We start from the raw sequence: 14,599 nt of genomic DNA on the forward strand, positions 1-14,599 counted from the left end.
TGATCCCCTCTCTGTTATAATATGCCTTTCCCCTCCAAGTGGTTTTGGTTGTTTGTAGTTGTCTTTGCTGGTTTTCCATGGACTGTTCTGGGATCAGGCAAGAGTAGACAATTGAACTGTGCACTACATCACCAGCTGACCTGAGAGGGGTGGTAACTGCCTCCCATTTGAATCATTACTGAGACATACAATTTGCTGGTGACTAACTTTTACTTCAAGTCATAATAAGGTATAGTTTTCAATATAGTTACATTATTGCTGAAATATTATCCATACACACATCTCACAATGATTATGAGTATTGATAAGTTACAATCTTTCAGTACCTGTCATGGATAAATACCACGGTGTTTAGGTATAGTAGTGTATTAGGTATAGTGAGATGTCGGCTCTCAGACAGGAGTTGCTTGGAAAGAGCAGTGAACCCTTAGCCTCACAAGAGCCTGATTTTAGAGTGAGAAAAGTGAGGAAGAGAAGTTAAGTAATTTGCCAAAGTTCACATGGAGCAAGAGTTATACACAGAGCTGAGATTAGTATACCCGAGATCCTGGTTTCTAATCCTGTTGTTCAGAGGGACCACTAGTCCACCCTATCTTTCACAGTGACAGACCAGATAGACTATTCCACATACAAAAAATCTTTCCATTGTTTCTATCGCTATAGCCCTTGTCCACCCACCATTCTTGCTTGCTGGGGATGGAAACAATGTGAGGGAAATGCCATACATTGAAATTTGTAGAATTCCCACATTCTTTGCTTGTAAAACACAATATAGATGTAAAGTAGTATAAAAACAAAAAGGGAGAACAGCTGTGCTGCCATTCATCACCACTTCATTAATTAAGTCAACTTTATTCCCGATACCACTAGGCCTGGTCTACCCACAGTTTTTGTACTGGTATAACTATGTCAATCAGGGGTCTGATATTTTTCATACTAGAATATTATAACTATACCAGTACACCCCCTAGTATGGACAGAGTTATGCCAGTAAAAAGCTGCTTCATGACAGTATCATTTGTTTCCCTTCCTGTACGGGAATAAAGTATACTGATATAAGCATATTTATACTGGTATAACTGTATCCACTGAAAGTTGTACCAGTATAGTTAAAACAGTACAACTTTTGTGTGTAGACAAGGCTGCTAACTTTTTAACACTGTTCCCATTTCTGCTATTCTGTTATTCATGTTCCCTTATCAGGATCTCTGCAGTGTGTAACTGATTAGGGTAGGCCACAAAGGATCAGCCTTTCGTTTTATTAACAATATATTGCATAGCTATATATATGATGTTACTGCTGCCTCGGACAGCTTTAATCTATTTCTTTGCTGTGTGGTTTTCTAATTAGAAAGGAGGGAGGATGCACAGAGCAGGTGTTTTTTGTTTTTTAATCCTGGCCAAGCCTTCATTTTTATTTATTGTTTTTATTTGTGCACATCATCTATATTGTGCCTATTATAGTCCTGCGGGTCCATAACCGTGTTCCCATTTTCCAGTACTTTTTTTGTCTTTCAGCTTCACATGTAGCCATTGTCCCTTCTGGGGAGCTGAGGGAGGCAGCCATGGTGGACTGGGACAGATGCACTGAGTGGTGCTCCCTATCCTGCTCCTTAATTGTTCGTAAGATTAGGAAATTTTCCAGCCCATTTGTTTTCACAATTACATAGCAGGGGTTAGAGATAATGGAGGTCTGCAAGTTTATGGAAGCCCAGTAGGTCAGGAGGGGACGAGAGAGGAGGAGATGATATTGAGCAGTGGTGGAGAGAAGAAAAAGTGAGAGTAATAACAATGCAGAGCTGAAAATCCAGAGCATGAGAACACAAGCCACGGTGAACAAGGGAGGGGGTGAGAAGAGCAAAGCAGCACATGTGTGATAGGAGAAAGAATCAGTGGCAGTAGTAGTTTACAGAGGTGACAACAAATGAATACAAAAATAACAGAGGAAATGAAATACTGTAATGAGTTAAAACTGGCATGACTAACTCATTAGTGGCAATAAATGGCAGGATGGCATGAATAATAGAAGACTGTAAATGGGAACCACATTTTTAAAAGAGAAGAATTAATAAAGTGATATAAAGAAATAGAATTGACTTAATAAAGTGATAACGAATCATAAATATGTATCAATAACTGTATGCTGGAGAGCTTGTCCTGCTCCTTTGGGACTGATCCCCAAGGTTTAAGAAGAGCTCAGTGCTATCCACATCTTGAGGGATTCACTCACCAACTCGCGTTTGGGCCCTTTCTCCGTTAAAGTCAGTCTCCTGTTGTTCGTGTTTAAACTGCGTTATGTTAGGTAATCCTGTGTTTTGAAATATGACATGCTATTTGACAGTAGCCAAATAAAATGGATGGTAGAGCCAGTGTAGAGTCTTGAGAAAGAAATACATGAAAACAATTTTGGGGGGTGGAGGAAGGGACTGAAAGCTAACTCTCCAGACACAAGCATACATGGGCTGGAGAAGTTAAGAAAAGGGATTATAGTTGAGTACAGTCCAGAGTATGTGGTTACTAAGCAACAGGACTTTAAACTCAGTGTAGAAAGACAGCACATTGACACACCTCCTTTTCTCTCTTTCTAAGGAGGCAGTTTGCATTTGCATCTTTTTACTAGTGAAAGAAGTTCTGTTCTTCAAGGAAAGGCTTCTTTCAGGGTATGTTATGCTTTTTTCTTCATTCAAGTCTTATATTTATGCCAAGAAAGGGAGATGTCCTTTATGTGTTTATTGTACGAGGGAAATGGAGGGGGAATAGGAAATGAACAGTCTACATTCAACTCTGAAGTGGAGTATCAATGTATTTATCAAATGTACTTCTGTTGCTAATTTCATTCATTCAATTGCATGTTTATGAGATTTTAGTACTTCTCTTCCAAGCTTAGGGCCCAAACTTGCAGCCCTTACTCACATGTAAACCCACTGAAACTAGTGGAACTATTCACATGAGTAAAGACTTCAGCATCAGCCCCGAAGATTGGAAATGTCTGACAAAGTAAAAGTAGATGTCTGACAAAGAATGCAGCTTACTATACCAGAGAAAGTGTCTTTTATATACTCATTCTAAGAGAGAGAGAGAGAGATTCTCTCCTCACCCCATTTCTGAACATAGAGAAGGGAGGTGGATCCTACACTTTGCCACTAGATTCTCCTTAACTAAAATAATCAGTAATATTAATTATGAGAGTTATAGATATTGTTAAAGATATCTGAGTTTGTAGCATGAGCAAAATAAATGGCTCTTTTTATTCTGAAAGTTCTTTTTCAAAATTTGTATTTAAAACAGAAAAAAATATATATGCAATCAAAGTTAAAAGTGACAAGATTGACAGAAGCCAAGAAACTCAGACTTAATCCTGGCAGCCTGTTTTCCTAAGTCCTGGCCATTGGCACATACCTTTTTCACCAAGCCACAATTTACGTGCAGCCTGTCAGCATGAATTCTGAATTTCCTTTCTTGTATCAGTTTTGTCATAATCTTAATGTCATTTTGAGGCCAGATTTTCAAAGAGCACGAGTGTATCTGTGAAAATTCATGTTCCCCTATCTTGCTGCAAAAACCATAAGTTGGAGTGCACCGACTGTCATTTGTACACACAAACCGGGGCACATCTATGTGCATGTTCAAATGCAGATCTTTGTGTATTCAACAGGTCAACTCTTTTGCAGTTGCACCCTCCCTTGCATTTCATTTAAGAACAATTGTTTTTAAAAGGTGATAAGATTGATGTTACATAACTGAAAAAAAATAATTTCCAGTCTATTGTATAGATCTACACTTTTAAAATTCCCAGATTGTTTACTTGATAAATAGTTATTTCAGTATATCTACATCTCCACACAAACATGTTTTAGGCCCTGCTCCTATAAAGTGCTCCATACAGTCAGACCCCTGCCTCCAAGCAGAGACCCATTGACTTTGTGTGGCTGCAGGCGTCCACCTATGTGGAGCTCCTTCCAGGATCAAGGCCTTAGACTTGAAACAATATTTCTTGAATACATATTTAAGATACTTGTTATATATCTGTGAAAAAGGCATAATAAAAACCCTATTTGGTGAAGTTTGCTTGTGTATACACAGGGTGATAGTCACTTCTCAAAATGACACTGGCTGCCATTTTTATCCACATAATAAAGCAAAGAAAAGTCATTACAGATAATACGCCACAAGAAGTTGCTGAAGCTAGTGTGGAGGAATACGAACATAAATGTGTCAAAAATTGATAAACTGAATTTTTTTGAACTTCATATAATTTTTAACACAGCTAAAACATTTTAAAAATTAATTATGCAACATTTTGTTGCTGTTCCTATGGCGGTGGTTTCTTTGTTAACTGGAGAGGATTTTCAGGGTCTCGCAATGAAAACAATAATGTTACCTTAATCATATTGCAGAAAATACTAACACTTTTCATTCCCACTTTCTGTTGGCTTAACCACATTCTCATCCTTCTAGGAACAAAGGGAGAAAATGCCGCTGCCGGTAACCCTGGAGCCAGGACCCATATATTTCTTTGACCAGGTATTTCCTTTCATCTTTAGCACAGTATTGTTTCTTTTTCCCCCAGCATTTACATGCTTAATCCAAAATATATATTTTGTTTTAGCTGAAATCTAGAACAAAAGAACGGGGCAAGAAACTACCAGAAGAACTACCCACTGATTTCAATTCACTCACCACAAATTCTCATCCCACAGGCTTTATTCCCAGGTAAGGGAGTTCATATGATGCTGGTGGCAATACATGTGATTCAGTTTCCACCAATTAGTAGTTGAGAAGAAAATTTTCAAAGGCAGAAATGGGTGTAAAACACCCAACTTCCCTGGATTCCCATTTGTGCCTTTGAAAAATCTCCCTTTGAGTTTGTTTCAATATGATTAATTGTTTTTAACTTAAAAACAATCTAAGAAAACTGCCAGTAATGGCCAATGATAACCTAAAATTTACTTAAAGTAAAAAGAAAATGAGTTTGCACCTAAAATCTTTAATGGTTACAATTCAGCTCTGCAAATGTAGGAAACATGTTCTCCTAAGTACCCCAGAGAAACACACTATATGATGATTGCAAGCTCTTCAGGGAAGAGACTGTTTCTTACTCCAGGTTTACACAGTAGCTAGCAGCAAGTGGCCACAGGCTTGGTTGGGATATTCAGGTACTACCATAATACAAATAGCAGATAATAATGATGACAAAAATATTCCTGCCCTATGGACCTTACAATGACATTGAGAAGCAGCGTGGAATGATGGATAGTTCACAGCAGTGGTTCTCAGCCAGGAGTCCGGGGCCTAGGAGACCTCCAAGGAAAGCCCAGGTGTTGCAGGAAGTGGGGTAGATGATTCAACAGGTGGCCCTTTCCCTCCAAGTGATTATTGAGCGATGCTCCACTATTTATTTCAAAAAGGTGAAATCACTACCAATTTGCTGATGCTTAAACAAGTACAGATGCTTCCTTAATTTGCATGGCACTATCTGAATTTCATAAAGTCTCATCTGCTGTCTGATTCACTAGGAAGCAATAAACATCAGCATGGTTCCTTAGGGGAGAGGTGTAAATATTTTGAAAGATGTGAATTAGTTTTTGCTGGTGGATTCTTTAGGCAGGGTGCATCGCATAAATATTTGTTTTGATTTTTAAAACTGATATTTTTCCTGCAGAGAGATGGACACACCTGCCTGGAGAACCCTATTAGTTGGCACAAATTAATGGGAAATCTCCAGCATTAGCATGCTAATGAGCTCCTTATTAGTTTAGTGCGCCTTTACAAGTCACTTTATACCTTGTAAGTGATTTATGAAATTCTTTTTGAATGATGCTTCACTGCCTTGCTACAGATCTCAGTAGTGGCCATTAACTTTATGGCACTCCAGACCCCTTTGGAATTATTGGCTATAAGCGGTAAGGTTGCAAGAGTTAAAGGTGAATTGGAAAGAAATAAAATGGTCATATGCCTTTTAAAAAAAATGATTACTACCTTATTAAATATAAAGTTACAAAAGGTTGGATAGGGATTGTAATTTCAAAAAGACGGGGTAGATGGCTAATTGGTTTTTGCATTGGAAATTCGGGTTTTGTCGGTCCTGGAAGACTCTATGGTGAACAGAGAACTAGTGAAATGATGACATCACAAGAGTCAAGAGAGTAAAAGTTGAGCAACGGAGAGGGAAAGATTTTTAGTCAGAGGATACATTTTTCAGAAACACCAAAGTGACTTAGGAGGCTATTTGCTTTCAGTGAGACTGAAGCTCTTTAGCACCCAAGTCATTTTTGAAAAAGGGATTCAGGTTCCAAAATCACTTTGGTAGTGCTGACAATTTTACCCAGATTGTTTAAGGCCTTGGCAAACATGTACGCTCACGATTAGCTTTAAGTATGTGAGACATTCCCATTGAAACTAATCATGCTTAAAATTAAGCACCTGCAAAAGTTTGCAGGACTGGGTTTAAAACCTTCTTTGTTAATACCTATTCTGAATAAAAGACATCTTTGGTAAAGATTGAACACCTCCACCCCTTCAACTAAGGTGTGAGAGTTCAAAACAAGTATGCTCCAATACCTCCCACAACCAGGGAAGAGCAGAATTGATATGTCTCATACATATTTCTAAAGTGAAAAAAACAAACAACCTGTGAAGCCCTCTTTGGACATCCAAAGCCCAGTTTAATGGAAGTCACCCTTAAAAAGCAGAACCTTGAACTTATTTGATATTAATTTTATTTATGAGAGAGGAAATCGTTTACGAAAACAATGACTGTGTTGTGTCATTATTAAGAGGGGCAGGCATAGTTGGTGTAAGTGAATTTATTTTAAGTGATCCAAAGCATACTGAAGTCCATAGAAAGTCTTTCACCTGCTGCTATAGCTGTGTTAAGTTTCACCATACAACCTTGTTAGTGTTTCAGCTTGACCGAGAAGCACCACTTCTGGGGGTGAAAAAGTAGCGCAGTGTCCATATCAATTCAATCATTGGCCTGTCTGCTGAGGCTGTAGGCAGGAATGTTCACTTCAAGGTGGACATCTTTCTGCTGTATATACTCCCTGGTTATATTATTTAACAAAAATAATTGTTACTTAAAAGGTATAATATCTTTTCCCCAGCCTGCTCAAATGCAGGAATCCTGGTTGTACAGCAGAACATGTGGAAGGAAATGAAGATAGTTTTTTAAAAGATGATACAGCAAGAAGAGAGAAATATCCATTTCTGCCTCAGATATCTGGCTCTTCCCTATGCAAAACTAGCAGTGAAGTTCCCAGCTCAAAGCCCTCTCAAATGCCTTCAATCCTTCCAGCAGATGAAGAAATACAGCTGAGCCTGTTGGATGAATATAAGTACATGGCTCCCACCATCTTACATGAACTTGGAGAAATATTGCAGCTCTTTGCTAGCTATGACATTGTTTTCCCTCAGGGAATTGTAAATCTCCTGAACGACAGCTGGAAGGAGCTCACTGAAGGTGCTGATTACAGTAAAAGGCACCAGCAGTCCCTGAGGTACAAAAGCATAAGATCAGGGAAAGGCCAAGCATCAGAAGATTGTGACAAGATGGCACCGGGGTCTGAATATATGGATCATGAAATGACTCAATGTGCAAAAGGTCGGCGCAAGAAGAGTGCTTTACCTGCAGATTGTGCAAAGGAAAAAAGGAATCCTGAAATGGCACCAAATAAGCCTCTAGGAGACAAAGGCAAGTAGAATGTGCAACTGTGTTTTGCTCTAATATTTAGGTTAGAGAAGATGGCCACACTGGCGCAGCTAGAAAAAAGAAAATTCTTCCTGTTAGGCTAGAGTGCCTGTTGGCTGTGCAGGGATGTGTTATGACTCACTGAGAAGTGTTGCTTTAGAACATTGCGAAATAGCCTGGCAGCTAAAGTTAGAAGTACAAACACTTAGTGTAACAATGACAGCGAAACTAGGCAATGTTTCAAACCATTCATCAAAGCACTTACTGTTTCCCATTTCAAGGTGAGTGAAACAGCAATGAAATATTGGGCCAAGAAAGTTCATCGGTATCACAATAATTAGTGCCGAGCCATTGGTCTTGGACAAGTCTCGTTCAGCTCTTTGTATGCAATTGCAGTCTTTCTGCTTAAAAGAGAAAATCTTTTTTTAAGAAATTGGCTTGCCCCATGTTTACAAGCACTCTGTTTCCTTTTTCCTCTTGTTTAGCTCCCGTTACACAACATGATATCCACTTACCTGTCACAATCAGTTTCTCACTGTCATCTACACTGTCTGAGGAAAGAGGTAAGGTGCTCTGCATACAGAAGGCTAAAATCCCAGAGTCAGTAGATATTTTTAGAGGAAACTGTACACCTGTATCTTTGGTGTTAAGTGTTTGTGACAAGCTGGTCAGAACAGCAGTAAAACAGGCAAGGGATTCTGCATGCCTGAGTTGAGTTAAAGCCCCTGTGTGGGTGAGGTTTGTTATAGAAGAATAGAAAATTTCTGTTCTCCTACAAAACATTAAACAGAAGGCTTGTCACAGCCATTGACACTGCCTCAGATCAAACCCTCACTTCCACTGTCATACAAATGAAGACCCAACAAGCCACCTAGATCGCACTCTGCCCTAGCTCCATGCCTGCAGGTTTAGATACCCAAACCCTCCACAATAAGTTGCCCACTGCCAATGAGACTCATCAGCCTTCCTTTGAGAAGCACTTGAAGATCCACTTATCTCTGTTGGCAGAAAGCAGGACAGTTCACTGTTTTGGGACGAGTTTTTAACCCTCTTTCTGCTAAAACCTGCCTGGTCCTTTACCCGTTCCATAACTTTTTCACTTAAGGAGATCTGTAATGCACTGACTTTAATGTAAATCACAGTATATTGTATGGCCCAATAACATAATCTGAAGTGAAGCCCTGTTTTACTTTGTATTACTCGTTAGACTTCTTTAAAAATGTTGTTCTGTAAAAAAGTGTCATTTTACCCACTTTCTTCCCCTCACCTCCTGTGGAGTTCATCTGGTGGCTTCTTGAGAGTGACTCTCTGCATGTGATCCTTACATTCTGGACTGGGCGAGGCTGAACGAACCGGCTGCAGAGGCTGCACGCTCAGCCTCTAGGAGAGGGAGGATCCATAAATATCTATGTTGTGGGGTGGGAAGAATGGGCCCCACTATCCTTTTCCGAAAAGCCCAGAGTCACTAGATATTCTGGCATCACGCATCGTGAACATAAAGGAGTCATCATGATGATCCAGCAAGGATTGCACCACCATGGAGTGGCATCCATTTCTGTTATTATGCTCTGGGGGTTAATGAATTGCTGGGTGCACAGAAAGGGCACTTGGTTCCTATCTATAGCTCCTGCATAGATAAGCAGCCCACTTACCCAACATTCGCAATGATCTCTGGATCATCTGCCATCTTGATCGCACACCCCTTCAGCACTTAATATATTGTTCTGAAAACAGTACCTACTGTGGATTTCCCAACCCCATACTAATGCCCAACCAATCAGTAGCTCTCTGGGGTGACCAGCTTCCTCAGGGCAGTCACTACCCTTTTCTGTGGGGAAAGGAACTTCCATTTAGCTGGTCTGTTGCTGCAAGTTTAAGTTCTGCAGCCATCGTTGCTAGAGTACCCCAAACCATTTAATCTCACCATCCCGTGCCTGTAGTTCTGACCCAAAAGCAGCTGTCACCTGGCTAACTTCACCATGAAGTGGTGCACAGAATCAGGGAAGCTGAACTTTGCCAATGAATTCCATCTGTTGCTGGGCTCATTCTCTGGCTGTCTGTAGCTACGTACACCTTCCATCACCTCTCCTGGGCCTTCTGGGGCACTCGGCTATGATTTTACTAGGAGTGCCAGAAGAAAATTGTCTGACCAAACAAAGATTAAACTCTGACCATTCTTCCTGTTCCTGAGAAAATGCTATGGAAATGGCTGAGCTCCTCAGGGAGTTGTGTGTGTTTTATCTCTTCTCTCACAATCCCTTGAGCTCTAATAAGGCCCTTTGCAACTACACCCACAAACTAATGCTGCAAGGAGCTGAGCTGGGAACTGTGCAATAGAGACACAGAGGACAGTGCAGCTGTAATGGTGGACACCAGATAGAAATGTATCCAAAAAAGAAAAGTAGTATAGAGACTGCCTCATTGCTGTTCATAGCACTGCACACTACTGATTCAATGGTGTAGATGTGGCTTAGTTCTCCAATGACTTTTTCTAGCTAAAGCTTGGGGTATTGGCTAAGGACTCAACTGGGTGCTGCATCCAGCTCATCTGAGCAGCAGTGCCAGGCTGCTCAGGCTGTGGGGAAAATGAAAAGTGACTGATAAACTTCAGAGGGTTTGGAGTTCAGATAAAGTGCTGAACTGAAGCTTATCTGACTTGTCCAGTCCTTTGAGGCCCTCAGTCTCCATAGATATCTTTGTTCTTTGTTTTTCAACTAAAGGAGTTTGGAAGGCACTTTCCTGCCTACTAACATTGTATTCTGCAAAGTAAATATGCTGGTTAAGAACATAAACAACTCCTGAGACTTAATCATTTTTTAAAATAATGTCAGTGAGCCTTACATGGTTATTGCTGAATGCCTTAGAATAGGACTGACGCTTAAATGCAACTCTGTCCTTTGCTATATCTAATTCTGAGCTCTTGTGTTGTTTCTTAAGGTTGGAGTTTCCTGCATTCTGACTCTAAGTCTGAAGATCTTGACTGGAAAGTGCCTTTTGCCTGGGCGGTGGAGAGACTACGACAAGCTCAGATACAAATGTATCAAGCAGGGGTTTCTGTGTCCCTTTATTCATACTGGGGATTAATATATATATAGCAATAGTATTAGAAATTGAAATGATGGGAGATGTTTCAAACAATCTCAACTGAGAGCATTTCTCTGAAAATTCTGAGAAACCAACTGAAACTTCACTATTCCTATAAAGGAGCAATCCACTTTTATTTTAATGTTCATCTTCTAATAACAATAACTCCTTCAGCAGAAGCATTTCTTGGGCATTAATGACAGGTCAGGATTCATCTTTTCAGATTATCACTAATCTCTAGCAGCAGTCGTGACAACTTGTTTAGATACATTTTACAATCTTGACTTTTAAATACCACGCTGGGTTTCCACAGCTGTGCCATAAACTCAAGCCTGCTGTCCTTAATCAGGGCCTCAGGAGGACTGCAGGATTATATCCCAAGAGCTGGATGCTCTGGTTCAGTTAGGCCTCTTTGTTTTGCTTACACTTGACACTTCTGTGTTTTACACAGCACAAAGAGTCCTGAAACCCCTGGAGATTCCAGCAGAGTGTTTTTGCTGTGCAGGGGGAATCTTTGCTGGCATAGAACTTGTAGCCTTCTCCTATATCAGCCATCTCCCAATGGCCGGCGTAAAATGGAAGCTGTGAGGTTACAGGGTGGACTGGGAACAGGAGGTATCTGAGCTCTGCTATGCCCTTCTGCTCCAGTTTACACCATGACTGCTGGGTGGCCCTGAGTCAGGGAGCTGCAACTAGCTTCCTGCAGCTGCCACATTTAGACATGGTGGAGAATTGGGGTCTAAATGTTTTAAATAGTAGGTACTAGTTTTATAAGCCAGGCCAGATTTAATGACGAGTTAAGATAATTACTAAATATAAATACTAATTGTTTATAAAAGCAGTTACCGAAGGTGTGTGTGTGTAAATCTGTAACTACAGCACAGTTTCTAAATCTGTTATATATTTTAATATTCCACTCACAATTCAGTATATTGACTATTGTCATATATTATACATCTTTAGATTGAATAAGGCTTGTATATCTTAGATAAAAATGATTATTAAGACTAGGTTTATGTGGTTTTAGCAACTAGTGTATGTAATAATTATAATAAATGCTAGGGATTTTAAATTTAAGTGTTTTACAAACACTAATTAATCCTCATGTTGTCATTAAAAGGTTTGTTGTCACTGTTTTATGGATGGGGAAACTGAGGCAAAATTCAAATGACTAACCCAAGGCCCCTTAGCGAGTTGGTGTAAAAGCAAAGATTAGAATTTGCTTCTAGTGCTGCACTCAGGTCACTAGACCAATAGCTACAGACCAATCTCCAATAACTGTATTTTATATGTTTGCAAAAATGCAAAATATGAGTTTTCATATTTAATGTTACTCTTATAGGTCTCCTATATATTGATACTTAAGTGATATGTGCAGCTATACTTGTTTATGGTGCAGCTGGTGGAGGGTCTACCCCTTGAGTGCCCCCACCCCCATGCGAAGTGGGGCCAGCTGACCTGTCCATCTGGCTGCGAAGAGCAACTATGTATGCTGCTCTTCAGCAAACAGGACGGGCTCCCCAACCTGCAGGGCAAAGCATTCCCTTCCATAGGAGCTGAACATGGTTCCTCTGTAGGGTTTGCAGACCCTGCTGGCCCATCAACTTGGAACTGAAATCCTGATCCCCATGTTGCAATACATTGTGCTCTCACCAGATTTCTGGGCCAAGTGCTATAGCACTTGATGTAATGTTACTGAATGTTTATACTTAGCCTGATCAGCAAAAAGTAATACTGAGCCCTGTTTTGTTACATAACTTTAAATGTAAGAAAACTTGGCTTGGAGACAAGAATACTCCTTAGATGTCTACTAGCTAATGTTTCGGTACCTCTTTTGTAGTGCCTTTCCTTCTTAGCGACTTTATTTGTGATAAGCTTTTGAGATAACATGCTCATTTTAAGATCTTCTCAAAGTGTAATATATAAAAACAACACAAAGATTATTAAAATAATGTCAAAAGTCTGATTTAAAAGAATGTGGGCTGAAGGCTGGTAGGACTAAAATTTATATCTACTCATTCTGGTTTAGTTTACCCACCCACCCCTGTGATTACCTGCTCTGCTCTTGTGATCAATTAGAATATTGAAATATACAGAAATCTTGTCAAAAACAAAGAGTACCATTTTTTATTGCTTTTGGTCACAAGATTAAAGTAAGCAAGTACAGTGAAAGCTAAAATAAGAAGTACATGGAAACTCAACACTGATTTAGTGACTAACAGGCAAGAATGGGGGTCAGGAGATCTGGGAGCAGATCCTCAGCAGGGGTAAATTGTCATATCTCCCTTGAGGTCAATGGATCTATGACAATTTATCCCAGTTGAGGATCTGCTCCCTGGCTTCTTTCTAATTCCCTCTCTGCCAACAGCCTGTATGTGATCTTGTGTAAGTAATCTGAGCTCTCTGTCTTTCCCGTATGTGAAATGGGTTTAATAATTAGCCTGTGAGGCTTAATTCATTTAAGTTGGGAAGCTCCTTAGATGGTAGACTACTTAGAAATGCAAAATATTACTATTAACTGTAAAGAAATCTGTCACCCTGGGTTGAAGGGGGAGCTGGGAATCTGGCATTTTATCTTGACCCCACCTACAACTGGCCAGGTTAACAAATTCTTCTGCATCGGAAGGGGGGCATAGGAAGGGACAAGGAAAAAAAAGGCACATTTTCCTGATACTGTAGGTTAGTATTGGAGAAATATTGAAGCAAATCCTATAGCTGTTACTCTGGACAAACATTTTTATATTAGTGGAAGTTTTGCCTGGGTAAGGCTGGTGGGATTTAGCCCTCTGAGAAATTATCATTATGAGAGGTCTGATTTTTTTTCTCCCCTGTCTAAACAGAAACGATCAGATATCTAAGCTGAAAGAAGCAGGATTTGACCGACCAGTCATTCTCCGGCATTATGGTGATACTGTGAGAGAAAATATTTCTAAGAAATTTAAGCAGCGGACCTGCAAGACCTTATTTGAGCTGCTGAATGGAAAACCCCAAACACCAGCAATCAAGCAGGCAGACCCAGCATTACGAAAATTACATTATGGGCTGATTGATGGCTCATCTTTGATTTAATATCCTTTAAGTTCATACAGTACAAGTGAGTTATAGCAACGGTTAGAGGGTTTGGAATGGGTTTCAAAAGGCAATACACAAGGATTCAGAAGTTGTTTAGTTGAAGCGTTAAATCATAGGTAAATTTAAAAGAGCAAGACATCATCATTTTGTTTATCTCCTTCTTGGCCTGCACTGAAATGGTAACAGTGATGTGTACGATAACAGAGTCACACCTGGATGGAGCAAGTTGACATCTGCCTGGTGGGCTGGTCCTGGGCCCTCCCATTCCTTCTCCCCACCAAAAACGAGAGCACTTTTATCAATGTGGTGAGCTGCTTCTGGACTCTGGGCCCTAATACCTCACTCACTCCTCCCCTGAGTACATGGATTCTACTGCCTGAGCGATCATTGAGAAGGGATGAGAGGAAGGTCCTGGACCTCTGGTTACATTGAGGTCATGACGAGAGGGAGGGAATATTCACTTGTTCGTGATTAGAAGGCAGCCTGCCTCGTGCTGTGTAGCATGAGACCAAAACTCAAAGACTTCCCTTCCCATTTCCCCAGGCCATCAGACCTGGACGTTCACCAGCCAACCATAAGCCTCTGGGATGGTGAGAGAGATGGAGGAACAGAGGAGTCTACCTCCTTCTCGTAGCTCACAGTTGGACAGGCTGGAGGAATCCTTTTCACTCACAGCTGCTGATATTCAACTGACTGGTCAATGGGGGGATAAGATGAGGGAAGAGAAATAGGTTGGAGCTCCAAAATGGGTCTTCT

General features: G+C 40.4%; 1 protein-coding gene across 1 annotated transcript in view; it reads left to right on the plus strand.

Annotated features, from left to right (window-relative positions):
• The first annotated feature begins 2,540 nt into the window (after positions 1 to 2,540).
• LOC141980559 (uncharacterized protein C3orf20 homolog) overlaps positions 2,541 to 14,599 on the plus strand; it is a 69,370-nt gene continuing 57,311 nt past the window's right edge. Inside the window, exons 1-7 of the mRNA XM_074941881.1 lie at positions 2,541 to 2,660; positions 4,459 to 4,524; positions 4,610 to 4,713; positions 7,104 to 7,690; positions 8,173 to 8,250; positions 10,625 to 10,724; positions 13,612 to 13,839. Coding sequence (XP_074797982.1) covers positions 4,474 to 4,524; positions 4,610 to 4,713; positions 7,104 to 7,690; positions 8,173 to 8,250; positions 10,625 to 10,724; positions 13,612 to 13,839 — 1,148 coding nt within the window. The 5' untranslated portion in view covers positions 2,541 to 2,660; positions 4,459 to 4,473. The remainder of the gene's footprint in view (positions 2,661 to 4,458; positions 4,525 to 4,609; positions 4,714 to 7,103; positions 7,691 to 8,172; positions 8,251 to 10,624; positions 10,725 to 13,611; positions 13,840 to 14,599) is intronic.

The sequence above is a fragment of the Natator depressus genome, chromosome 1 (genome assembly GCF_965152275.1).
Source record: "Natator depressus isolate rNatDep1 chromosome 1, rNatDep2.hap1, whole genome shotgun sequence".
Taxonomy (NCBI): Eukaryota; Metazoa; Chordata; order Testudines; family Cheloniidae; genus Natator; species Natator depressus.